Source organism: Leptopilina heterotoma, unplaced genomic scaffold, assembly GCF_015476425.1.
Source record: "Leptopilina heterotoma isolate Lh14 unplaced genomic scaffold, ASM1547642v1 Lhet_10, whole genome shotgun sequence".
Lineage (NCBI taxonomy): Eukaryota > Metazoa > Arthropoda > Insecta > Hymenoptera > Figitidae > Leptopilina > Leptopilina heterotoma.
Window position 1 is genome coordinate 565,115 of NW_025110813.1, and position 27,822 is coordinate 592,936.

The following is a 27,822-nucleotide window of genomic DNA, read 5'->3' on the forward strand; positions in this document are numbered from 1 at the left end:
ATATTTATTTGATTTGTTATTGAAAAATATTATTTATATTAATAATTTAATATTTATAAATAATTAATATTATAATATTAAATTTTCCATAAATAAAAATTTTTTTGAATGCGATTTCTTTTCTTCCTTCTAAATATAACAATCTTGAAGAAATGGAGATTTGAAAAAATTTACAAAAGTCCATATAGTTGCTCTAAGGTTTTCGTCCTTAGATATTCATTTACTGTCAATTGTATTATTTCCTTTAATTTGCTTTCGATGAGTTTATTATTCTTATTTAACATTTTAACTGCATTTTTGTTTAAAACTCTAAGAAGCATTTTCGAAAGCATATTACTTTTGTTCTTTTTACCCAAATGCTCCACCTGGATAAATTAAATTTTTTTTCTTTCTTATTATTATTCAAAGAATGCAATATACAAAAAAAATTGTAAATTTAAAATTACTACTGACCTCAATTGAATTTTTATCACCCTTATTACCAATAGAAATATTATTGTCAATATCCTTCAAATAAAGCGTTGAATCGTTTCTATTAATTCCTATCGTTGAATTAATGGCATATTTGATATTTTTGGCAGCAAGTCTGTGAAGGAAAAAAAAGTGGGGAAAATTTAGATTATAGGTAAAATCATTTTTATTGAAAAAGAAAATTAAAAAAATAAATTTAAATAAAATTACCTTACACTTCCACTTCCTTTGGCTTTGAAAATTTTCATTATTTTACCATTAGATATATTATAATTTGAAACAAGTAGATTAATTTTTGGCCATTCGAGTGCAATTTGAAGAAGAAAATCATTATTTCGAAATGCAACATTGTTTACGATATAGTCAGACAAACCGGTGATATTTACACTTCCAAATGAAAAATGGCCTCTAAAAAAAATAATTTTCATTTTTACTTTATTTTTTACAAGTATAAAAAAATAAATAGGTAGTAGAAATTCATATAGAAATATTTTAATTTTTTTTTCATAGAACACATTCTAATTTTTCAAAAATGTTTATTTTTCTTTTTGTAAATTAATTAAATTTTTGAATTAAAATTAAATTCGAAATAATTAAATCAAAATTAAATTAGAATTAATTAATTTAAAATTATTTGAATTAAAATTGAATTAGAAATAAGTAAATTAAAATTACTTAACCTAAATTAAGTTTAAACTAAATTAAATAAAATTAAAATCAAAATTCATTAAAATTTCTTACCGAAATTGACTTGTGTCTATATCAAGATCCTTTGAATCAATTTCCAAAGGATCAGTTACAGGAACCTTTAATGTCTCATTTCCTTCTTTCATTAGATCTTTTAATCCTAAAATTACTTCCTTCAATTTTTCAACAACAAGTGTTTCATTTTTTGCTGCATTTTCAACTAAAAAAACAATTGAATTCTCATTAAAAATAAAAAATAAATATAAATAAATTTAATCAACTGTTTTCAAAATCTATTATTTATAAAATATAATTGTTTTTCACTAATTTATCAGAAAACTTTTTATTTAATGTTTTATTTATATCTAAAATTTTTTACTTTCTATTATTTTTTTTAAATAAAAAAAATGAATTGTTTTTAAATGAAGAAATAAATATTAAGCGATTAAAATTTACCATCTTCAATGTTGATAGCTTCACTTTGTAAAGAAGCTAAAATTACCAAAATTGCCACGAAATATATTTTAATATTTTTTGCCATTTTTATTTTCTTTTTTGTTTATTTTCACCTGGACTGAAAAAAAGTTCCAAAATTATTTTACACAATTTTTAATTAAGTGGTAAATTTTCATTTATTAGAATTAGAAAAATCTTCTTTTAATTAATCAAAAATTAAAATTTCAATGAATTTAATAAAAGGTTAATCTTCAAATAAACAATTAAAATTAATTCTAATTATTTTTTAAAATTAATTTAATTAAAAATTAAAATTTATTTATTAAAAAAAATTGTATTATTCTTTTAATTAAATTAATTCAATAAATTAATTTTAATTATCGCAATGAAAGAAATTAAAAGGAAAAACTTTTTTGTATTTTTTTAAACAATATCGTAATTTAATATTATTTTGAATAATTATTTTATTTATTCAATTTACTATTAATATGGTAATATTATTTAAAAATGATTGGAATAAAAAAAATAATTACATTTCGTTTAGCAATTACAAAGTAGAAAGGAAGAAATATGATTATTGATTAGTTTCTTTATTGTTTCACGTGCAATGTCACTAAATAAAAATCTATATTTTATGTTCGTGAAACTTCAGTCATATATTTCGTTTGAAAAATTGCTTTGTATTATTTTCAAAAATTTATGACTAATATAATGTTAAAGTCGTAAATTATATTTTAAAAAGTACATTAAAAGTTAAATAATCGAAACAAATAAATAAAAATAAAAAAGTATTATATAAAAATATAAAACTAGAAATCAAAAAAGAATTTTTTGTCTATTACAATTTTTGTAACAATTTATTTTATTTTTATTACAAAACAATATAATAATTAAATTAGGAAAAATAATTTTTATTCAAATGAAAATTCAAATTTTGAATTTAAAATTTTGAAATTGGTCTATTTGGCCTTAACCAATCAGAATGAATGTGTCCAGTGATTTGAATTGTCATTGGTTGGATGTTTGAGTTTTAAAATTCGCGCGCAATTGCACGTAGTCACGTGACTATTTTAGGCGGAAGGAAACCTAACCTCAAAATTATTGTCCGTCAAAGCGTTGTGTTTTTTTGGGTATAAAATAAGTGTTTGTTAATTGAAAATAATCTTTATAATCATTAATATTAAAGTAGTTATATTGTTTTATTTGGAATATTGATTAAATTAGAGTTAACAGTGAAGTGATAAAACGTTTTCTTTGAGCGATGGGAAATAATTTATCCGCATACATAAGAGGAGATTTATACTCGCAATTTTTGTTATCATCTTTCAAACTTTTACTTGATTTCTTTCGATAAAATGTTTATTAAGGGTAAGTTTTTGAATATGTTGAAAATATTGTTGTCATTCTGAAAATCATTTCGTGATTAAACAATATCTCTTGGTTTTTTGCTTATAACCAACATAATTTCGTATTATGTTTACGTTATCGTTATATCATCGTTTCCATGACTCGTGTCACATGTATTGGCCAAAGACAAAAATTTTCCGTAAAAACCTACTAGAAAAATATAAGTTCTTAGGTGTAGAAGAGTTTGGCATGATTTTATGTTAATTAATCACGGAAGTTGAGTATTTTTTGTTAGGTGATTGATAATCGCCAAAAATTTCAGAAGCAATTATAGTGCAGTGCTATTTTATCGAAATGAAACAACTTTTCATATATACTTTCTACGTGGCAAGCTTCAGCTTTTGATTTAATTCCATTATTTATTTAGCACATTAGGATTTATATAAATCAAACTATTGATAAATTTTTGATAAATATAAATCATGATAGAGCAGAATGAGAAAAAAAGCGGAATAATATTAACATAACCTATAAATTTACAATAATAAAAATCAAACAGGTGGACAATTTTTACGTATACTTTTTTTATTTTTTTGAACAGTTTTTGTATATATTTAATATAAATGTTTCTGAAAAATTACCATTGTAATAAAAATGAAAACATGTTGGTTGATAATAATTTATCTTTTGTTACGTGAAAACGTTTTTTTATAATAAAATCTTGACTTTAAAAAGGCTGAAAAGTAATAAAAAAAGGATTTCAATACTGATTTTCGTAAAAAAAAGAAAATGTGAAAATTTAATAAAGAAATTATTATTTTTTATTATATAGTTGCAAATCTTGTTTATTTTATATACTTTAATATTATTTATTCAATATTTACATTTTTAAAATGTAGGTAATTATTTATTATTCTCTTTAGTATAATTTATTTACTATTTGCTTTAAATTTATTTATTTTGCGTTAACTTTATAGTGAATGTAATTAAACTTAAATATATTTTTAATGTACATTTTTATTTAAATGTAACAAAAAAAATTTTGTTTTAAATTCAATGATTCTCATTAGGAAATTTTTTTCTAGTTTTACACATTTTTCTGAAAATGAAAACAAAAAACCTGGAGTAAAATTGATTAAAATTTTTAGTTAAACAATTTTGTAGGATAAATACTACTGCTATTTTTTATATTAAAGAAATAGTTTTTATGAAAAAAATTATAGAGAAAATCTTTTTTTTTTCATTGAAACTAATGTCAACAGTGTAGTAATTTGTTATTAGATTGTTACTGACGTATAATTTTCTTTTAGGTACCAATTTACATACTACACAATAATGAAGGAAATGATGTTGGAGTTTTTTCAATTATGTAAAACAACTGGGAAATTTATATCAGGAAGGGAGGCTCAATCTATACTCCATTTTTCATTTATTTCACTTTGATGAGACTTTTATGAGGTATGAATTCAAATTAAAATTTCAAATTGTGAGGAAAGCAATTTTTTTCCACGCGATTCATTTTTATTTGTAAACAATCAGATGAACTGATTCAGGAAAAAATTAAGGACACTTTATCAAAACTACTGGAAATATATGAAATTTCTAGAATATTGATATATAAAAAAATGATAGATTTCGGTGTTGAGCAGAATAAGAAATTTAATTAAAAATTCCGAAAAAGTTTACTTTTTGAAAAACTTTATTCAATATTTTTTCTAAATTCGTTGTTTTTCGAAAATAAATATTTAATTGAAAAATTTTTGAATAATTGAAATTTCATAAAATTGAATTATAAACAAATTGTAAACAAAAATTTTCCTTAATTTATGATTTTCAATGTCTACCATTTTAATGTAATTTTGCAAAGGAATTCAATTATTCAAAAAAAAACTTGATAAAATTCTACGCAATTATTTCAATATTTTCATAAATAATAATAATAAAAATTTCCCAGGAATTCAATTATTCACAATTCTTTTTTATAAATTTCTTCGCAATAATTCAATTATTTTCATAAATACTAAAACACATCGCAGAATTTCAATTACCTATTTTTAATACAATTTCCACTGAATATCTTAAAAAATATAATTATTCTTAAAAATTTTTATTAAAATTCGTCAAAAGAATTCAACTATATTTAAATATTTGTTAATAAAATTCTTCATGAGAATTCAATTTTAAGAAACATTCAATTATTCAATAAATTTTTTATTTTTAAATAAGTGAATTCTCTTAGAATTTTCTAATAAAAATTGATTTAAAATTCTATTTCAATTAAAATTTTAGATAATAATTAAATGCATTAGGTACAGCATGAATTTTTAGAAATCATGGATTTTTAAAAGGTTTCAAATTAAAATCTTTGAAAATCTGAATTTTTCATACTTTTAAATAACAATTCTGATCAAGTTGAAGTCCACAACGTTGATCAACGAAAAAAAATTTTTCACTAAGTAAATTAATTAAAAATTACGCAGCAATATTGACACAAAAATATTTAGAAAAAAAAGATTGATGTTTACGTTTTGATAATAATTATTTTACAATCAAATATTAAATTAAAAATAATACTTGATTGCATTAAATAAATTTTTTTCGTTGATCAACGTTGTGGACTTCAACTTCGTCAATTCTGTAGAATTAATTTTTTTTGAAAAAGTTTAATTGAATTATTTTGAAATTATTTGAAGTTTTTTTTTCTAATATATATATATTTAATAGAGGAATTTCCGAATAATTGAAATTTCGTAAAATTGAATTGTAAAAAAATGGATTTGGAAATTTTCAAAGAACTTTTTCAAAAATTATTAAAAATAATTGATTTGAAGAAGAATTTTAGTTAAAAATTGTAGAAAATAATAATTGAATTGAAGGGATGAAAATAATTTTGAAAAATTTACAGTAACAATATTCTTATAATATAAAATAATGATTTTATTACTCGGGAATTTGAAATTATTATAAGTTGTTAAATTTCAAAAAGGTTTGAATTTGAAATTTTTGAAAATCTTAATTCCTATGGAACAATAATAAATGAAATGAGAAAAAAACTTTTTTATATATATAGAGAGAGAAAAATTGCTTCACTCACACTCATACAAACTCGATTTAATGCCTTTCGGGCAAAGATCGATGAAACGATTAAACACCTCTGCGAGAGGGTGCGAGAGAGGGCAGTCATCGATTGTGTCCCGTGAGGGGAAGTAACTTTCCCCCACTATGCGGTCAGGGGCCTGCGTTTAAACAATTGATAAATTATTAAAATCATATATATTATCTTTATTTTATAGTTTTAATTTAATTTGTAATTTAATTAATTAATTAATTAATTAATTACTAAGAAAAATTGACCAACTAATTTTTTTTTATTTTTTTACAAATTGAAAAAAATAATTTCTGACGTAAATATTATTTTTTTAAAGAAAAAAAAAAAATTTCTCACAAGCGGTGACAAATTCCGTCAGTTACTATATATAAGGACGAAGATCTATAGAAAACTCGATCGCACTGCCAGTTCCGAGTTCGGCTTGGAATACGGGCGTGAATACATTCCTGGTGGTGGAAGGGTGGGAGGGTCACTTCCCCTCACGGGACGGAATCGATGATCGTCCGTGAGAGATCGTGACCGTAGAATTGATTCTACAATCCAAGCATCACGAAATATTTTTCGAGGGTAGTAGGCCGTTATTAGAAAATTGTGATATAGGGGAATTATAATTTGCTCCATTTATTAAATCAGGGTTGCCTCAGATCTGGAAAGCCTGGAATTGTCATGGGATTTTTTTTTAGTTATGGAAAACCTGGAATTGTCAGGGAATTTTATAAAGTCTCAATCTGAAAATTCAATTTTTTGTATTTGAATCTCAAGTTTTCAAGTTGGCATTGTACAACTTTTTGATTTTAAATTCAGTGCTTACAGTTGAAATCAATATGGAATTTCTAAATTTTAGTTTCTTCTGGAAAATATTTTCCTTTGCATAATTTTAAAATTAATATTTCTAAATGCATTTTAGAAAAATCCGAAATTTTATTAAAATGTTTAAAATACTCGTTTAATTGTTAAATTAAAAAACTTGGAAAAGTCAGGGAATTTTGATCGAAATACTGGAAACTTGTTGTTTTCTAAAGTTATTGTGTTTATTCTTGAAATCTAACTTCACTTAAATATTTCAAAATTAATTCAATTTTAAAAGAATTGCGTTTACAATTTTCATAAGTAGATTAACTTTAAAAGATTTTGATTTAAAATTTTGTAAAATTTCAATTTTGAATGAATTTAATTAGAAATATAAAAAAACTTAGATTTAAATAAAAATTTTTAAATTAAAATTCTTTTGAAATTAGTTAAATTTTTTAATATATATTTAATTAATATTATTAAAAATAATGGATTTATAGAAGAATTTTAGTTAAAAACACTAAAACAAATTGAATTTTGAAGCAATTACAAATGATTGTTCAATTATTTTCAAAAGTAGTAAAATTATTCTCAGAAATTCAATTATTTTCAAAAATTTTAATTATTTTCAAAAACTTTCCTCAATCCAATGGTTTTTAATATCTACTACTTTAATAAAAATTCCTAAAAGAATTCAATTAGTTCAAAAAAATTTTAATAAACTTCTACGCAAACATTTCATTATTTTCATGAATAATGAAAATTTCACAGCAATTCAATTATTTACAAAGTATTTTCATATATTATTCAATTATTTTCCTAAATAATAACATTTTTTACAGGGATTCAATTATTTTCAATACAATTTTAATGGAATTCCGCGAAAAAAGTTATTATTGTTAAAAATTTCATTAAATTTATCAAAGAAATTTAATTATTTTAATAACCTTTGCTACAATTTATTTATCAGAATTTAAGTATTATTTTTAATACATTTTTTAATTCAATTTCTGTAAAGAATAAAATTATTTTCAAAAATTTTAATGAAATTCTTCGCATAGAAATTCAATTTTTTTCAAAATAATTTTAATAAAATTCTTCGCAGAAATCCAATTATGTTTAAAAATTTACAAAAATTCTTGTCAAAATTTCAATTATCTTTATAAATAATAAAATTTTATCTGAGAAGTTAAATTATTTTCAAAACCTTTAATAAAATTTTGGCAAAATTTCTTATTTTCAAAAATTTTCTTCAATTCTATGATTTTCAATGTCTACCATTTTAATGTTATTTTGCAAAGGAATTCAATTATTCAAAAAAAAACTTGATAAAATTCTACGCAAACATTTCAATATTTTCATAAATAATAAAAATTTCCCAGGAATTCAATTATTTACAATTTTTTTTTATAAATTTCTTCGCAATAATTTAATTATTTTCATAAATAATAAAATTCTTTTCAAGAATTCAATTATTTTCATAAATACTAAAACTCATCGCAGAATTATTTAAATATTTGTTGATAAAATTCTTCATGAGAATTCAATTTGAAGAAACATTCAATTATTCAATAATTTTTTTATTTTTGTTTTTAAATAATTGAATTCTCTTAGAATTTTCTAATAAAAATTTATTTAAAATTCTATTTCAGTTAAAATTTTAGATAATAATTAAATATTGAAAACATTAGATATAGCATGAATTTTTAGAAATCATGGAATTTTTAAAAGGTTTCAACTTAAAATCTTTGAAAAATCTGAATTTTTCATACTTTTAAGTTTGCAATTTTTTGAATGAAATTACACAAAGGGGATTAAGTCTCAATATAAAAAACTAATATTAAAATCTTTTTTACAACAAAATAATACCTAAATCAAAATTAAATTTTGTTTTACAAAATGAAACAAAAACTTTTAATTGAGTTAAAAATAACACAAACATATAACCTTAAAACGATTTGCTTTTAACTTTTCTTCGGAGTATCGCAAATAATCTCGCAAAATTTAACTTAAATTTTAATTATTTATAAAATTAATAACTTATGTTATAAATAATTATTTACTTGAAGTATTTTATATTTTTTGTCATAATCAGATAAAAATTTATCAAACAAATTTTATTTCTGGGTCTGGAATTTTTTAAAAATTGGTATGGAAAACCTGGAAAAGCCATGTTTTGTGGCAACCCTGTAAATGTAACATTATTGCTTTTTTATGCTTTTATTTTTTACTCTCCTCTCTTTTGGAAGAGAATTTATTTCAAAATACTCTCTCTCTCTCTCTTGCTCTTTATCTGGGTAAAAAATTTCGTCACGCAATTTTTTTTTTTTTTTAAAAACCTCCCAGGGAGGCACGCATTGCTTTCCCTCACACCCACCCCTCATGCAAATAAACCCCGCTAGCCCATATTCTCGTATATAGGGGTTATTCTCCTTGTGATCTTTTCATCCCTCACGTATAACATCGTCGACTCTTGGCCGCACGTGCACGTATTCTCTCTTCTGGTGAAGTTCGGATCACCCCGTATGTGTATCACACCAACTGGAGAGAGGGAAAATTTGGTTGTGAGCGAGATGAGAAAACTCGTAACGGTGCGGTGAAAGAGGGAGGGGGTTGTATGGGAGGATGTTGGGGGTGGGAAAACCAGAGGGGTAGCTCGCTCACCCTTAACCGACGACTCTCTCTCTCGGCCAAGCTCAGTGCGGCCTGAACGCTTAGCCGGCCTACGTCGTTCTATATTATCGTGTTTCATTGATAACGGCGAATTTAGAGAAGACAAAAAAAAAAGAATAATTAAAATAATAATAAATAAGAATTGTACTTCTATTATTACGTGTTTCGTGAGGTCTATATTTTAATTGGCCTTTTTTTCCATTAGCGTGACGGTGAAACGGGGGAAAAGAAAAAATTTGTTTTTTGTTTTTTTTGCCTTACCGCTGTATATATATATATATAGACTACTTTTTACCGGGGAATAAAAAGACTTTGACAGTGAACTCTGATAGCTGCTGCGACCCCATGACGAGATAGAGACAAAGCAGATTGAACATTGTCTATTAGATAGAGGATTCACTTGTCAGGAAGTTTTATTTTTGGATTAAGGACGAGAAAATAACGGTCGAATCGTAAGTTCTCATTACAAAAAGAGGATTTTAGGATTGAACAAGTTTTTTTCATTATTAACCGCAATGGCTTGTGATTCAGTCAGTGAGGATTATTGTGCTTGATTAGTTATTATTATTATTGGTTTTTTTTTGTTTCCCAAACTTTTTTCTTTTTTTTGAAAAGGAGGAAATTTAATATATATTTTTTTGTTTCTTTGAGGACTATATGTGGAATTTTTATTAGTGCTGTTTATCGAATTTTTTGTGCACGCAGGAAAATTTTTTGGAATTGTGAAATTGATTTTTCTTTATAGTTTTAGAAATATAGTTTTTTTTCGCCTTTTGAAACGAAAATGAAAATTAGGATCAAAATATTTATGAAAGTAATTTGAAATATTTTTAGAGTTTTTTTTTTCATTAAATATTTCTGGAAATAATTTGTTCTAAATGTTTATGAAAATATTAATATGATCGAAATATTTCTGGAAATAATTTGTTCTAAATGTTTATGAAAATATTAATATGATTGAAATATTTCTGAAAATAATTTGTTCTAAATGTTTATGAAAATATTTAATATGATCGAAATATTTCTGGAAATAATTTGTCCTAAATTTTTATGAAAATATTAATATGATCTAAATATTTACGAAAATATTAATGCGATCTAAATATTTATGAAAATATTATTATTATCTGAATATTTATAAAATTATTAATATGATTTTAATATTATAAAAAATATTGTAGTTAGTTTTAGAGCAATTTTATTGGAGATTTTTGAGAAAATATTTATTTAAATTTACAAATACTGTTCGAAAATTTATTTTTAAAAATCATAAATAATTATTATTGAATCGCATTTGTTTGTTTATTTAACTCCAGTATTTTTTCTATAAATATAAAAAATTTGTGGATGGAATTAAAATTTTTGTTTTTTATTCGCTTCTAAATACAGAAGGATTCTTATAATAATAAGAATGAATATAATTTTATTTAAAATAGTTTAAATAATAATAATAACAATAAGAAAGTAAAATTTTTATATTTACGTATTATACCACTCGTCAATAGTAATTTTTTTTCTAAATAGTAATAATAATATTAATATTATTATAGTCTCAGTTATTATTATAAAAATTCTAGTTATCCACTTAATTTCAAAAATTTTTGGATAATTTTTTTCCTCAATGAAATGATTTAATTATTGGATACAAACTTACTTATTGGCTTCAAATAAATGTCATTAATGTTGAATAATTAGAATTAATTGAACTGTAATTATAATTATAAATAGTTATAATATAATAATAAATAGTTATAATTATTAGTATAGTTCATAAAGTATAATAAATTGAATCATTAAAATTAAATTGAACAATGCTTATTATTTGAATAATTGAAGTTAATTGAAACAATTAATAGTTATATCAGTTGAATAACTTACGATAAAATTATTAATCGTATAACTAAAATTAATTGGAACAGTTATTATTAATTGAATAACGATTATATCATTTATTAGATTATTTTTAGGTAATTGATTAATTATAGGAAATTAATTATTAATATTTGCATATAAAGAAACAAAAAAAATTGCCGATATTAAATGCGGTTGACCTAATTAGAACTTTAATATTTTTATTAATATTAAAATTGGAAAATGGATTTTTTGTTCAGAAGTCAAGTCGTACAATTTATTGTCGAAATTATTTTTTCTTACAAGATCAATAAAAGACTAGTAAATTAAAAAAATTATTTTTTAGACTTTAGGGGGGAGGGGGTAAAATACCATGACATTTTTTAAAATGCGTATTTAAATTACGATCACAAAAAAATTATTATTATTATTATTATTATTATTACTTCTTTATTTATTTTGAATTTATTTATTTAAATGTTGTATATCATATTTATAATAATATTTATTATTATATATAGAATATTATAAACGTAATATTATTATAATATTAATTATATATTAAAATACTTTGAATAATTAAAAAAATATTATGTGAATAAATAATTATCTACTTCAAAGAACTTTTAGGTTTTAAATATTAAAGTAAAAAGTAATAATGATTCTAATAATAGTATAAAGATTTTTAGAATAAAGTAGATTTTCAAAGAAGATTCTTTTAAAAGTAGAATTTTTTGTTTCTTTCCCCTAGTTTTTAATAATGTAAATAAATAAAAGTTCCATTAATAAATCGATATTTATATAATATGAATTTTGTGAATTTCAAAGGGAATTTTTCTGAAGTTTTACATATATTTGACATAGTCACTTTTCACAATTCTAGAGATACATATCTAGTTTTATTGAGTGTACTAGTTGAAATTGCTCTTTTGCTGTGCGACAGATTCGATCATTGAGATGATGAACACGAGGCATTTGACCTATACTTTGAATTAATAGAAAAATTTATTTTTCAAATTAAGTTCACTTTATTTTTAAAAAAATATATTCTTTTTTATTAGTGTTTCTTTTTATTATTTTTTTGTTAAAACATGTACAACGAATAAATAAAGTGAAGATTATAAAATCATAAAAGAAATAAATTAAATAAAAAATTGTTTGAAGTTATCTATGTTGTATAGTGATTAACAGTTTTTTTTGTTTAATATAATTATTGTACTATAATTACAGAAATATTATTCTTTTTAATAATTATTTTTTAAAAATGTTTTTTATAATATTTATAAATTTTGTATATTATTTTATAAATTTATAAATTTTTATATAAAATATTTCCGCATATAAAAATTTCTCTAAAGTTTTGAACGTTCAAATGAACAAAATATATTTTCTGTTTAAATATTTGTCAAAAATTACTATACTAAAATGAAGCATAGTGTAAATTTAACATTTATTTTACTTTAAAATTTATTTTTCAAATAGATAAAAAATAATATTTTGGAAAAAAATTGAAATTGACTAAATTAGTAAAATAAACATAAATTTTTATGGGTACATGTGTACTAAAGGGCATAAATATAATAATAATAGTAATAATAATAATAATTAGTATATTATTATTATTACTTTACTAGCAACAATTCGCGCGGCTAACTTTTTACTTCATTTTTTAAATAAAATTAGCAATTTTAAAAATAATAGTATTTAAAAATTTTAAATTCAAATTTTTGTTGAAAACACTAAAATAATTCAATTTTGAAGAAGTTACAAATGATTATAGAAATTCAATTATTTTCAAAAGTAATAAAATTCTTCTCATAAAATTCAATTATGTTTAAAATTAAAAAAAAAAATTCTCGTCAAAATCTCAATTATCTTTGTAGATAACAAAATTTTTCCCCAAATTTCAATTATTTTCAAAAATGACAATAAAATTCTTGTCCTAATTTCAATTATTTTCAATATCTACTATTGAAATAAAATTTTCCGAGAAAATTTCAATTATTTAAAATAAAATTTAATAAAATCGTACACAAACATTTAATTATTGTCAAAAATAATAAAAATTCCACAGGAATTCAAATTTTTATAAATTTCTTCGCAATAATTCAATTATTTTCATAAATTTTTAATTATTATAAATTATTATAAAACATAAAGAAATCGATCACTCCGAGTCATTTCTTCATGTTTTATAGCAAAATACTTTTATAAGTTGTTTAATTTCAAAAAGGTTTGAATTTTGAATTTTTGAATGTCTTAATTCCTGTGGAAAAATAATAATAATTAAATATTTATTTAAAAAAGAAATTATTGATGTTTTTGAATAATTTTACAATTAAAAAAATTCGTAAAAATGTAATGGAACATTTTTTTTGAGTAAAATTTTTTCCTTTATTTTCTAAAAATTCAAAAATTTTCATTTTCAATGAAAATTTGTAATTGACAAATAGAGAATTTATAAACATTTGTTTCGTTTATTTAAAAAAAAAACTTTGAATTTTATTAAAACAATTGTAATTAAAAAATTGAAATAATGTAAATTATTCCCTTATGAAAATTCGGACAACAATGTTACTTTTTTAAAAAATAAAAAGTAACATTGTTGTCCGAATGTGTCGTTTTTGTTAATCATTTATATTTTTTTATAAATAAACAAGAGAAAAATTTGCATAATTTAGATCAGTCAAACGAAATTCGTTATTATAAAAAGCATATAATAAACAAAATGGGTAAATTTTTTATTTGTTAATCAGCATTTTTTTTTTAAATTTTCCAATTTCTAATATTATTTTATTATGAATCATGAAAAAATACCTTATTTTCGATTTGTCAAAACAAATTTTTTTAAAGAAGAAAAAACAAAAGAAAACACAAAAACTAACTTCAGGTGTGGACAGAATGAAAGAAAGAATAAGACGATTATTATAGTTAATAATAATAATAATAATTATTATTATTATAGTTATAAAGTGATGACATAATAACTTAAATTTGTATGAGTACATGTGTACTAAAGGGAATAAATATAATAATAATAATAATGGTAATGATTATATAATAGTACCTAATAATAATAATAACAATATAAAGGAAATAATAGTAATTTTAATGATAATAAATAATAATTATAATAAATACGTATATAATAGCTAATAGAAGTAATATTAGAAAATTAACACTGAAATTTGCAGTACTTTAGCAGCATTATAAATAATATTATTATTAAGGCGTTTAAGAAGGGTTAGAATGATTGCGGTCTTGCATTTTGTGCGCATATATAGAGAAGAGACATTATCTCATTTAGATGCATTTACTGTATTATGCTGAGACGATGTCGAGAAGAAAATATAAAAATAGTTATAAAGAGATGGTTATAGGGGGTTTATCAATCAATAAATTTTCTACTTTGGAGAAAGCTGAACATATATTTTTTTATTATAGAGAATTTCAAATAATTAGATGTATAATAATATTTTATTGAAATTTCATACGCAAAATTAAAATTTTAAAAATGACAATTTGTCTTTTTAAAAAAATTAAACACTTATTAAAAAAAATACTAAAAAAAAAATTTATTTGATTTAAATAACCGATTACTTGACTATTATCAACTAAATATTTAGTTGAATCAAATGAGTTTTATTTAAATCAATTAAATGGTATTTGCCTCAAATACTGAAATAATTTGTTCAAATACCATTTAATTGATTCAAATAAAAATTATTTGATTCAAGTATAAATATCTATTTAATAATAGTCAATTAATCCGTTATTTGAATCAATTAAATTTTTTCAGTCTATTATTGAAAAAAATAAAAACATTTCTCGTTAAATTTTTGACACTACTCTCTAAATATTAATTAGTAAAAATGTTTTCTAATTAATTAGTGACTGACTTTTTACTTTTGAATTAGAAAACTTTACTAATAAATTAGTAGAAATTACTATTTATTAGTAAAATTTACTAAATCAAAAGCAAAAGGTCAATTAAATTAGTAAACATGTTTACTAATTCAAATTTAGAGAGTAGAATTGAAAATATGTTTTTAAAATTAATTTTCATGTTTTATACATATTTTTTATGTCACAAATGCATTTGTATTTTTATTTTCAAGTTTCTTTTTCTTCATATCTGAAAATTATCAGAGAAATAAAAATTTACTGCGAGCTCGAAATTTATATTTATAATTTTATTTTCAAGAATGCATACAATATTGAAATTCTGTTTTTTATTTATTTGGTTTCTATTTGAAATTATATTTATTTAATTTGGTTTATACCTAGTTTATATTATTTGGTTAAGTTTTTGTTTTGTATTTTTATAATTATTTTATTTTCGATTTTTGATATTTTCGTATGCTTCTAAAGTTCGCAACGTTTTTAAAAGCTAAAAATTGAAAAAGAATTGATTTTTCTAATTAATTCATATCCAATTGCGATGTCGACAAATTTTTAAGAATTTAATTCGATTTTCATGGACCAAAATAATTTAATTCTGAGGCCAAAGTAATAAAAAATGTCATTTATTATTTTTTCATTTTTGTTTTTAAAATCAATGCAAACTTCAACTTCATTATTTCGGTTTAATTGGTTTCAATATTCTAAAAATACGAGATTATTTATTGTTTTTTATTTACTCTAATTTTATATTACATTATTTTATTTATTTTACTTTTTTTTATTTCATATTATTCATTTTACTTTTCTTTATTTCATATTATTTATTTTATTTTTATATTATTTTATTTATTTTTTGCAATATGACGTAGATGCGGATGAAAGAAGTCTATATAATACAGAAGTGTATTTATCATTTTAAATTAGTTGAAATATAAATATTTCATTTCGTATTTGGTTTGCAGGATAAACTAAAAAAAAAATATATATATATAGGTCTCTATATATATTTATATTAATAAAAGTGACCCAGATACTAAAAAGCTATTCCATCATTCATTTCTGCAAGATAGACTTTTCGTATTTTGAACTTTGACCTTAAAATGACGTACAGCTAAATTTTATTGGATTGAGCCCCCCACCCTTTTTTTCTAAAAGCTTTCACATTTGATAATAAGTTTTTTTTTTATTTTTTATTTCAAGTTTAAAATCACCACTATAAAAAACTTTTTTGATAAAATAGGTTATGAAAAAATGAGTGCACATGCACTGAAATTATTAAAAGAATATAATCAATATAACATTAAAATAAAGTATTTTAAAATAAAGAAAAACTTTTCTTCTGCTTCCTTTTTTCTTTCTGCTTTTTTTAAAAAATTAAAAAATAAAATAGTTTATTTAAATAAAATTGAATTAAATATGCATAGAAAAATTGAATTTTAGTATATGGAACAAAATCTTTTTTTTAAAAGGGAAAACTAAATGTCGCAAGAAGGAAAATATTTTTTAATGAATGCATAAATTGAACTACATATTTTTTTATTATTTTCATTATTGTAATTATTATTTTAGTTACTCCAAGAAAAAAAAATGTTTTTGACTCGAAGTCTACTAAACATTTTATTTGCTTCGAATGAATTTTATTTGGTTCAAATTAAATTTTACTTGGTTCAAATAAAAATTTTATTTGTGTTGAATTCAATTTTTTTAGAACAATTAAATAGTTTAGTAAGCTCTGAGAGAAATATACTTTTATTTAACTCAAAAATATTATATTTGATTCAAATAATTAATTATTATATTTTAGTAATATTTTAGTGTTATTTTTATATTTTTATTATAATTATTTTTTACTTTACGAGAGAAGCGGAATCATTTGGCTTAATATTATTTTATTATTATGTTTTTATTATGTTAAATAATTATTATTATGTTAATTAACGTAATTATTATATTATATTAGTGTTAGTGTCATTATTATTTTTCAAAAAAATAATAAAATTTTAAATATTATAATAAATTAAAAATTATTATAATTATATCATTAGTACAATCTTATTATCACTGTTATTATTTATTATTTATTATTTACGTTTTTTGTATAATTATCTTCCATTATAATTATTCTGTTTGTTATGAACGTAGGGATTTTAATCTTCGGATAAAAAAATTTTGTTCCTGAGTGCAAAAGCATGAAAGTCACAATTCCAGAAATACTCGTGACCTTTGCTTTCCATTTGTAAAAATGGTTTTGTTTTATATAAGTTTACACTCTCTTGATTCTACCACGTATCCAATTTGCTTCTAATTAGAAAAAAGGGGAAAATTGTAACAATAACGATATTCATGTGTATAAGTAATTGTAAATTTCCTTTTTAGAAAAAAAAAGATATATACACAGAAAGTTTTGTCTTTTGTGAAAACAAGAAAAAAAACATCACTGCCAATTTGTATAGAATACATTTTAGTGTGTGATTTTTTTTTTTAAACACTTTTTTTATGCAGGTCAAGTTATTTTTAGATTTTTATTTACTTATTTATTTATAAACATAATTATCTCTTTTTTTTAATTTTCCTTTTTTTGACTTAATCGTGTAGGGTTGATTTATTTGTTGGTGTATTGGAAATTAAAGGGGTAAACAGTTTGAATAGATTGATGTTCGTTTTTAAGTAATTTTTTTAAAAGTGATTGATTTTAAAGTGATTTTTAAAAGGTTTTTTTTTAAAAAACATTTTTCGTTTCTCGAAAGTGACAATATCTAAAAATTTCATCTATACAATGCTTTTTTTAAGGAAGCAATTGATGCTAATGAGAGTGTAAATAATGGAATTTCCCTTGAAATTCTCTCTCTTTCTCTCTCTCTCTCTCTCTCTATAACTTCATTGGACTAATTTCGTTCGTTATGCGCTTTCAATCAACTTCGTTAGTTGGACCATTCGTTATTTCAGGCCTAAAAGAATATTCAGACTCATACCTACTTGATTGACACTTTTCTGAACTAAAAAACCTGTTTTCATATCAAAATTTCCATAAAAGATTCCTTGCTATCGTTTTCGAAATTATTCTATCTCGCGATTGATGATTTCAATCAAAATTCATAATCTTTTACATAAGAGGAAAGATTTATTTTTCTCTGAACCAAATAAAATTCTATTTGATATTTTATTTGCTTGGTTAGGAGAAATTTTGTTTGGCTTTATTTTGCTTTCAATTTCTAATAAATTTTTGTTGTTGTAATAAATTTAATTTTGGTACCAAAAAAATTCAATTTGCAAACAATTAATTTAATTTGGAACCAATCTATTTTTTTATTCCAATGAATTTTGTTTGGTTTCAATGAATCTTCTTTGTTTAAAATAAATCCGTTTTGGTTTCAATGAATTTGTTTGGTTCAAATGAATTTTGCTTGATTTTAATAAATTTTCTTTGGTTCAAATAAATTTTTTTGGTTCCAATAATTGATTTTATTTCAAAAAATTTATTTTTGGTACAAATAAATTTAATTTTGAACCAATTAATTTTTTTAATTCCAATGAATTTTGTTTGGTTTAAGTAGACTTTTGTTTGTTAAATTAAAATAAACTTCATTTGGTTTAAATAAACTTTATTTGGTTCCAACAAATCTTCTTTGGTTTAAAATTAATTTTTTTTTGTTGCAATGAATTTTGCTTCATTTTAATAAATTTTCTTTGGCTCAAGTAAATTCTTTGGTTCCGATAATTGTTAATTTTATTGCAACGAGAAAAAAATATTAGAATAATTTTTTTTGTTGCAATAAATTTTGTTTGTTTTTAATAAATCCTCTTTGGTTAAAATAAATCCTTTTTGGTTTTAATGAATTTTGTTTGGTTCAAATAAATTTTTTTTTGGTTGCAATAAATTTTAGTTCGATCCAATTAGAATTTTAGTTCATTTTTAATAAATTGTATTCGATTGAAATAAATTTAATTTGATTGAAATAAATTTAATCTGATTCAAATAAATTTAATCTGATTCAAATAAATTTAATCTGATTCAAATAAATTTAATTTGAATCCAAAAACATTTTATTTTGCCTTCAATAAAAATTTTATTCCATTTCAATAAAAAATGTTATTGACTCCAAAAAAACATATTTCTGCTAAAGAATGATATTTTAGCAAGAAAAAAAATATTTAGTTTAGAATAACTGTGAGACAAATTTACTTTTATTTAGCTTAAAAATAAATTATATTTAGTTTAAATAATATATCTAAAATTTTTGCAAATTTCTCACAATTTTTTGTTTGTTTTTAAACAATAAATGAGATAAGTTCTTCAATTGATATTTACAGTATAAAATTTATGATAGAGGAAAATTTTAACGTCTCTCCACTTTGGTAACGTCATAACGTGTCACACATAATGTTATATAATAATTTATAGATTACAAAAGACATAAATTTTGCATGTGCACTGTGCAAAATAATAATGCAAAAAAAAATATTTATTTTTTCATTTTTTTAAAATGTATAGAATTTTTTTTAGTATTATACATTTTTCTATGGACATTCACTATTCAAATACATTTTTTTTAAATTATTGAAGTACATAAATCAAACTCTAATTATTTAAATTGTAAATTAATTTTATTTGATACTACTAAACAATCTCTTATTGTTAATTAAAAAGATTTATTAATTAATTTAGTTAGACATGTTTACTTCTTTCCGTTGATAATTATTACTTTTTATTATTTTTGCTATTATTATTCTTACAAGTTATTATTATTACCATTAAAAAAATTGTTTTGTTCAATAATTAATAATGACAAATTATTATTTTTTATTATTTCAATAATATTTTTTAATAATTTATTAAAAATAAATAATTATTTATTTTTTAATAATTATAATAATTTGCCGGAATTCGAAACCTGACCATTTGCTTGAAACTCAAACCTTTTAACTGCGCTACTAAAAGCGAACTTTCCTTTGTAATTTTTTCGAAGCAATTAATTTAACTAATTAATATATTTAATAATAGTCATTCGTAGTAAATTTTTATATTATTCATAATAATTTGTATTATTACTAGTTTTTTAATTTTGATTTTTAAATTTCAATTTTCAATATTTAGAGTTAATAAATTTACAATTGCCAGGATTCGAAACCTGACCATCAGACGTGACAGTCAAACTGTTTAACCTCGCCACCAAACTCGCTCTTTCTGTTGATATTATCTGAAGTAATAAATAATGAATTCAATTAATTAATATTTAATAATAATTCGTAGTAAATTATTATTCAATATTATTAATATTAATTCGTAATAAATTAATATTCACATTATTAATTTAATAGTTCGTGATAAATTATTACTCATATTGTTAATAATAATTTAGTTGATATCAAGATGTAATTTTTTAAAAATATTTGAAGTATCAATTCTTTCATTATACGTAATATAATAATAGCAATAATAATAATAATTAATATTATTTGCGCTGCTTATATGTATATTGTTGAGTTGTTACTGAGGCAGGTAACAACGTAATTGCAGAGTAGAGGCATTATATTACACTCCTATTGATTTCACTTTGTGAATTTCAATTATAATATGCTGCGTATGGCTGTACACCAATCAGTTGGAAACAATAGAATTTGTCTAAAGAATGAATTAATGCTAATTGAATTATCCACAATATATCCATTTAAACGTAGATTCGTTCAAGTTGGAACAATTGAATAGAATCAAGCAGCAACCTGTCGCACAATACCTTGCAATCCCTGTGTCTCTTTTCATCAATTTCTATATACTTGTCTCCAATAATGAAAGGTTTATTTCATCAAAAATACTTTGCGATTTTTTTTTCTTATTCTATTTTTTATAGGTTTATAAAAATTTATGTGTGACACATTTATAACGTTAGCAAATTATTGGAATATCTTTTTTTTTGTTTTTCACACGGAAATATATTTACCTGAAACAGCTACAAATTGTACTAAATTAGCGAAATTTTTAGTTGCTTCAGTTAAGACTTTCGCTATTTTAGTGAAACTTATCGCTGATCCAGGAATTTTTCTTTTTCTATAGAATAAATAAAACTTTTATTTAATTAAATGACTCTTTTTGGGCTTTTGGGTGAAATTTGAAATAATAATGAAATATTGTGAGCATACTAAATGCCCTCTTATAGCGCAACGGACAATAAAGTGTCCATTTTTGCCCTAGGGTAATAATGGATACATTTTTGACCTGCGAGCGGTAAATAAAGTACACTTTATTGCCCTGGGGTAATAATGGGCACTTTATTGACCTGGTAGCGGTGAATAAAGTATACAATATTGCCCTAGGGCAATAATAGTCACTTTTTTGCCTGTTGGGATATAAGAAAGAATTTAGTATGCTCATGTACAGGTTCGACTTATAAATAAATGTAAATGCAAATAGAAAAATCCCCTAATTATATAAAATATACCAATAAATGTTATAGATAAAATAAAAAAATAATAAATACAACTTCTAATTAATGAGGCTTTAATTTTTTTAAAGTAAAATAGAAACATTTTTTTTAAATATTGCAGAAAAATATTAATAAAATTCTTTAATTGCAATTTTTTGTTGAAATTGTATTTTGTTTATATTAAGATTAAATTTACAAAAGGGTTAATTATGGGCTTTATCGACATTATTATTTTTTATTCCGTGTTTAATGACTATAACACGTTAATTATACTGTTTGACATGGTAATTATATGGCGAGTGTGTTAGATTCAAGATTCATGTACTGTGAACTTTATCGCAGAACAAAATCTCGGAAAATAATGATTGATTACACTTTTATTTAACAATAGGTTTATAATTTTCATTCTTATTTTAATAGACCTACAATTTTTTTTTTATTTAATTTAAAACTAAAAAAGCCTTTATATCCATTTAATAGTACGAAATTATTCAAATTAGAGGAATTGAATATTTATTTAGAAATATTAACTGTCATTTTTATTTTATTTCTATTTTATTGTAAGTTTATTTTTTTTACTTTAATTTACTTTTAATTTTGCTTTATTTTTATTTCTATTTTACTTTTATTATATTTTTATTTTATTTTCATTTTATTTAAAAGAATAAAATTAAAATCTATTGAAAATAGACAAAATTTAAAAATAATTGGAAAAATTTTATTGACTGGATTTCTACAGAATAATGTAAAATAAACAAGTTTTGTATAATGATTTTATCAATTAGTGTATTTTAAAATTTTTTAAACTTAGAGTTATATGAGTTTTTATTACATTTTTATGAATTCATTTAGTTTTTGAAAAATGTTCTTCAAATATTCCTAAGTATTATCTTTTTCTACAAATGGTTTATAATAGACGAAAAACATTTTTTTCAAATATTCGAATTCTATGTATCAGTTTGGATTTTTATTTAATTTCTATGAGTTGTATTAAGAGTTCTGGTAATATTACAAAGAGTTTTTGGAATTATTTTTTTCACAGTTTGGTGTTAATTAAAAATACAAAACTAAAGATGCACATTGAAATTTTTAAAAAATGAAATTTTTAGAGTTTTATGAGTTTTGATTGTTTGAAGAGTCATGATGAGAGTTCTAATATTATTATAAATTTTATAATTATAATTTTATGAATTTTCAAATTATCCTTATCATCTTCTCAAAAATATTTTACATTAAAGGTGAAATCCGAAAAAATGCTACACTTAATGGGTTTATAAATTTAGAGTTCATATGAGTTTTAATTAAAGGTCTATGAGTCCTATAAAGGATTCTAGTTTCATTAAAATGAGTTATTCAAATAATCCCGAGAACAGTTTATTCTAAACTAAAAATTCAAATTAGAATTCATAATTTTAACTTAACAAAAAATTGAATTTCCATAATTTAGAGTTCTATGAGTTTAATTAAAGTTTCTATGTGTTTTGATAATAATTTTCATTTTATTATGAAGAGTTTTAGCAATAATTCTAATGGTAGTTTGTTCTTAACCTAAATTTCGAAATTTAGAGTTCTATGAGCATTAATAAATTAAAGTTCTATGAGTTCTGGTACGAACTTCTTCCCTAACATAAAATTTTTCGCGAATAATTCTAATAATATTTTGTTCTCTAATAAAAATTCAATAAATATTTCGTACTTTTCATAAATATTAAATTTTCAAAATTTAGAGTTTTATGAGTAAAGTATTTTACAAATAATTCTAAAGTCAGTTTGTTCTAAAATCATATAATTCAAAAATTATTTCATACTTTGATTTCACTAAAACATCAAATTTTCTGATTTTTAGTTCTATGAGTTTCAATTAAAGTTCTATGAGTGCTAAAAAGAATTCTACTTTTATTTTAAAAAATTATTCTGATAAGAATTCTAGTTTTATTACTCAAAAAATTAATAAAAAACTCAAAAAATAAAAACTTCTCAATGATCAATTTTTTTAAAGGCTTGGAACTTTAAAATTCATGTTGCTGTAGGAATCCAGTTCAAATAGAAACTGGAGTTTTTAGATATATTTTTTAAAATAATAAATAATTTATTTTAAAATATTCATTATTATACAACAATAGTTGTATTTTTTTAGTTATAAGATTTTTGTTTTGTAAGCCCGTTGATACTAAATAAATAAATAATAATAGTAATAAAAATAATAATAAAAATTAATAAAAAAATAATTAAAAACAATTTTAATTATTATAAAAGGTAAATGAAACAATTTCGATTAAAACAAATTTTTTAATTAATTTTAAATATTATTTGTGGTTTAATAAAAATGAGAATGGAATTTGCTAATATTAATTTAATATCCCAAAAAAGGAATAAATTTATTAATTTACTATATTCATCTGTGAAATATATTTAAAAAAAAAAAATGTTTATAGATAAAATTGCAACGAAATTGCATTGAATAGAAAGTTTAATAAAAAAATCACGTGATTCTCACTCATCGCAAGCACGACTGGTACGAGTGGCGGATGAATATAATAATAGTAATAATACGATGAAATTCTATAAATGGATTTATTGGCAAACTAAGATGGAGCTTTATTTCTGTACTGACCCACGAATATAATACGATCGACTGTGATGGTTCATTTGCCAGAAACTTGTGTGTAGAATATTCGTGCATTCAGTCTGACTCTTTCTCCAATATTCTAAATTCTCCCTGATTTTAACCCATTGAATTTTTTATACTTACTTATAATAATTTCATTGTTCTATTTTCAATCGTAAAATCAGAGATAATGAAAATCTTCTATATTATACTTTCACTTTTTTTCTTTTTAATATTTTTCCATTTAAAATTAATATTTATTTACTTATATAATGTATTCAATTATATACTACAATTACAATTTCCATTGTAAAAAAAAATTGTGTTACAAATTTTCTTGAATATCGTGAGTAATTATTATTTATTATTTTTTTTATGAATACTATTCTTTTGTAGCAAAAGAATTTTTATATTTGTTTTCTTAAATTTATTTTTTATATTTATCATTTATTGAATAATATTTTCTTCAGCAGATAAATTTTTACTTCTTTTTTGTTTTTTTTTTAAATTTATTTTTATATTTTTTTTTATAAATTTATATTTATTTTTTTCAATTTACTTTTTTAACTTTTACTCTTTTTTAATTTGAATTTTTCTTGTAATATTTTTAATAACTAATTTTCTTTTATTGTTTATGCAAATTTAAATATACATAAGAATTTTATGAATTTTATTGTAAAACTTTTCTAATAATATGTTTTGTTGAATTTTAAAAGAGAAAATCACAATTTTTTTGTGCCAGAAAAATTTTTTAAACTCGAGATGAGTTCTTTTTGAAATTCACGATTCGGTTTGAAGTACACTTTGCAGTTTGAAGTACACTTGATAATTTAAAGCACTTGCACTTTGCAAATGAAAGTATGTAATATAATTATAGTATATAATTTAGTATATAATTTAATTATTAGTATATTTATTTTAATAAATAAATAACAATAAATAATATTAAGAATTTTATTTAAAATAAACTTTTATAATAATAACTTTTATTAAACTTATAAAATAAACTTAATGTAAATAGTAATTAATTTTTTTATACTGAAAATTATTATTGCTAAAATATATTTTGTCATTATATATCGCACATCACTGAATTAAATAACGATATTTCTGATTAATAATCGACTCGCAGTCATTTGCAGCGAAATAAATGACCTAAATTTCTTTAAGTTCAAATTACCTTTTTATAAAGTGTCACTCGACAGTGAGTCAATATAAAAAAAACATAATTAATTATCATTTTTGAACACGTTATTTTGCGTTCCAAAAAAAATTTTTTTTTATTTCTTCCTATGACAATCAATTTAGATTAAAAATTTAATTAATTAATTTCACTTCACTCTGTACATAAATGAGAAAATCCGCGTAACATTAGCAAAATTTTTAATTAACTTATTTCGTTTATTTAATTGAAATATTAATTGTTTACTATTTCGAGTACTTTTTTTTGCGTACACATACGAATATTTTTTATCAACAATTTTTCATCTCGTTGCTAATTAAAAAATTTGCACACTAATACAATATTGAATCAAAAAAAGGAGGAAGAGAAAAAATAAAAAAAAGGGAAAACAAAATACGAAATTTTGTTTTTGTAAAAATATTTTCTACTCACTTTTTTGTGGTGGTTACTTATGTTCACAGTGGTTGTCTTCTGTTCTGTGTTAACTTTCCTTTTCTGTATTTATATCTCAGTGATAATAAAATTGAAAATCGTGAAAAAAATAATGATAATAATTTTTTGCAATGGAAATTTCAAGGTTAAGTGTATCTTTAAAAAAATGGTAAAATTTAGGGGACAGTGAAAAATGCATTTTACAATATTATCGCAGCTATTGAAACTTTAAGAGTTGAACTGTCTTTTTTACGTTCTGATAGTTCGTGAAAAATAAACTTGAGAAAATTTTATTTCAAACCACGAGAGTTTGTGAAAGACGCATGTTAGTAAAGAAAAAAAAACGTTTTTGAGATATATTGACAAAAAGTATTTTATCAACAATTATATTGACATAGATTTTTTTACTACTGATACACGTTTTTTATACTTATTCGCTAATAAACTTTTGTACAGTATTTGAGATACATTTAACTGCTTTTTCTGCTCATGTTTTCTGACGAAAAACAGAAAAAATTTAAAGTACATACAAAATATTTTTTTTTAATTTTAAAAACTCAATGGAATTTTTGTTTTTGAGTTAAAATTTAGAATTGAAGAAAAATTAGAACAATTTTTTTTACAAAAGAAATTTCCTATAAGCTTTTTGTTTAGAAAAATAAATTAACTGAACTTCTTTTTTATATTTTGTTATAAAAAACAAAGAATGTTAACTACGAAATATTTTTCTTCTTTAAACTGAATGAATTAAAATTTGGAGTTGTGAGAAATTTAGTTTAGAAAAGAAATTTGAATTTTTTTTTGTTTAGAAAATCAATTTTTCTGTTTGTAAAAAGAAAATTATTTGAACTTTTTTTCTGTCGTCGTTTTGAAGAAGAAAAATTATTTGAATCTTTTATCCAGCCTCTCTGGACACTTGGGCTTATGATTATCATCTTCAATTTCATTTTGTTCGCTGACACGTGAAGGTCGCGAAAAACGGAGAAATTGCCAATTGCCACTGGAAACTGGCTACAAAGAAATTCATTGCTTTATAAAAGTTTTCCACTTTTTCTTTTCTTCTCTTTTTTAGTTTTTTTCTCTTCTTTCTATACACTACTTTTCTAAATGGAAATTTTTTCAAGTTTTTTGCCATTAAAGAACTCGCGCGAAATTTAAATTTCCAATTAAAATATTGACTTTTATGTTTTCAAGCTGTAAAATGTTTTATCAAAAAAAAGTAATGGGATAATTGTTAATTTTCAATTGTACAATTTGTCTGTTTTCTGAAATTACATTTTAATCGAATACGAATGAAGATTTAAATTTTTTTTTATTTATTATTAAAAATAAATTTTATTTATTATAAATTTAATTTAAAAAACTTTCTTTATTAAATATTTCCATTTAAATATTTTAAATAATTTAACAGAATATTTATTTATCTATTACACAAATTAGAAGAAAAATATTTCGTTTCACATTCATATTTTGTTTAACTATTTTATTTTTGAAAATTCTATTTTTGTCATGTTTTCAAAAAAATATTCTATTCTTTTGCTGTTTTGCGTTACATCCCACATTGAATATTTTATCAAGAAAAATAATTTTGAGCAAGAAAAAACCTTGATTACTTTCTGTTTTGTTTCTTTCTCCATTTTTTTTTTTTGTTTATTTTCATTTTTCATTATTCTATGCTCGAATGGCTAATCTCTGAAAAAAATCTCTGAAAAAAATTGTCCATTTAAATCTCAACATTTTTATTTTAAACTTAGACTGAAAAGAAATTTTTATTTGGTTCAAAAGTACCAATTTTTTAGTTGACTATTTAGCTAATATTGTACAGAAAATAAATTTATTTGATTTATAATAAAATCTTATTACAAAAGAATTACTTCTGAATGTACAA

General features: G+C 21.3%; 2 protein-coding genes across 3 annotated transcripts in view; one reads left to right on the forward strand and one right to left on the reverse strand.

The window, feature by feature from the left end:
• LOC122498699 lies at positions 1-26,066 on the reverse strand. Its single transcript, XM_043606557.1, has 6 exons — positions 25,935-26,066; positions 1,615-1,732; positions 1,213-1,378; positions 682-879; positions 454-586; positions 1-365 (listed from the first exon to the last, which is right to left on the reverse strand). The coding sequence occupies exons 2-6, from the start codon at positions 1,697-1,699 to the stop codon at positions 171-173; spliced, it is 777 nt and encodes a 258-aa protein (XP_043462492.1). The 5' UTR covers positions 1,700-1,732; positions 25,935-26,066; the 3' UTR covers positions 1-170.
• Positions 2,611-27,822, forward strand: part of LOC122498682 (acetylcholinesterase-like) — a 149,102-nt gene continuing 123,890 nt past the window's right edge. Inside the window, exons 1-2 of one of the 2 annotated variants that reach the window (XM_043606546.1) lie at positions 2,611-2,982; positions 4,272-4,419. The gene's annotated coding sequence lies outside the window, so the exon portion shown is untranslated. Of the gene's footprint in view, positions 2,983-4,271; positions 4,420-9,558; positions 9,988-27,822 lie in introns of those variants that run through there. The other variant, XM_043606538.1, reaches the window with a different exon arrangement.

Excerpts from the sequence above, each read along its gene's own strand:
- LOC122498699 (XM_043606557.1), bottom strand. The coding sequence starts at position 1,699 with ATGGCAAAAAATATTAAAATATATTTCGTGGCAATTTTGGTAATTTTA. Across the intron at positions 880-1,212 it reads ATAGACACAAGTCAATTTCG|AGGCCATTTTTCATTTGGAA; the intron begins GTAAGAAATTTT and ends TATTTTTTTTAG. Across the intron at positions 366-453 it reads GTGATAAAAATTCAATTGAG|GTGGAGCATTTGGGTAAAAA; the intron begins GTCAGTAGTAAT and ends TAATTTATCCAG.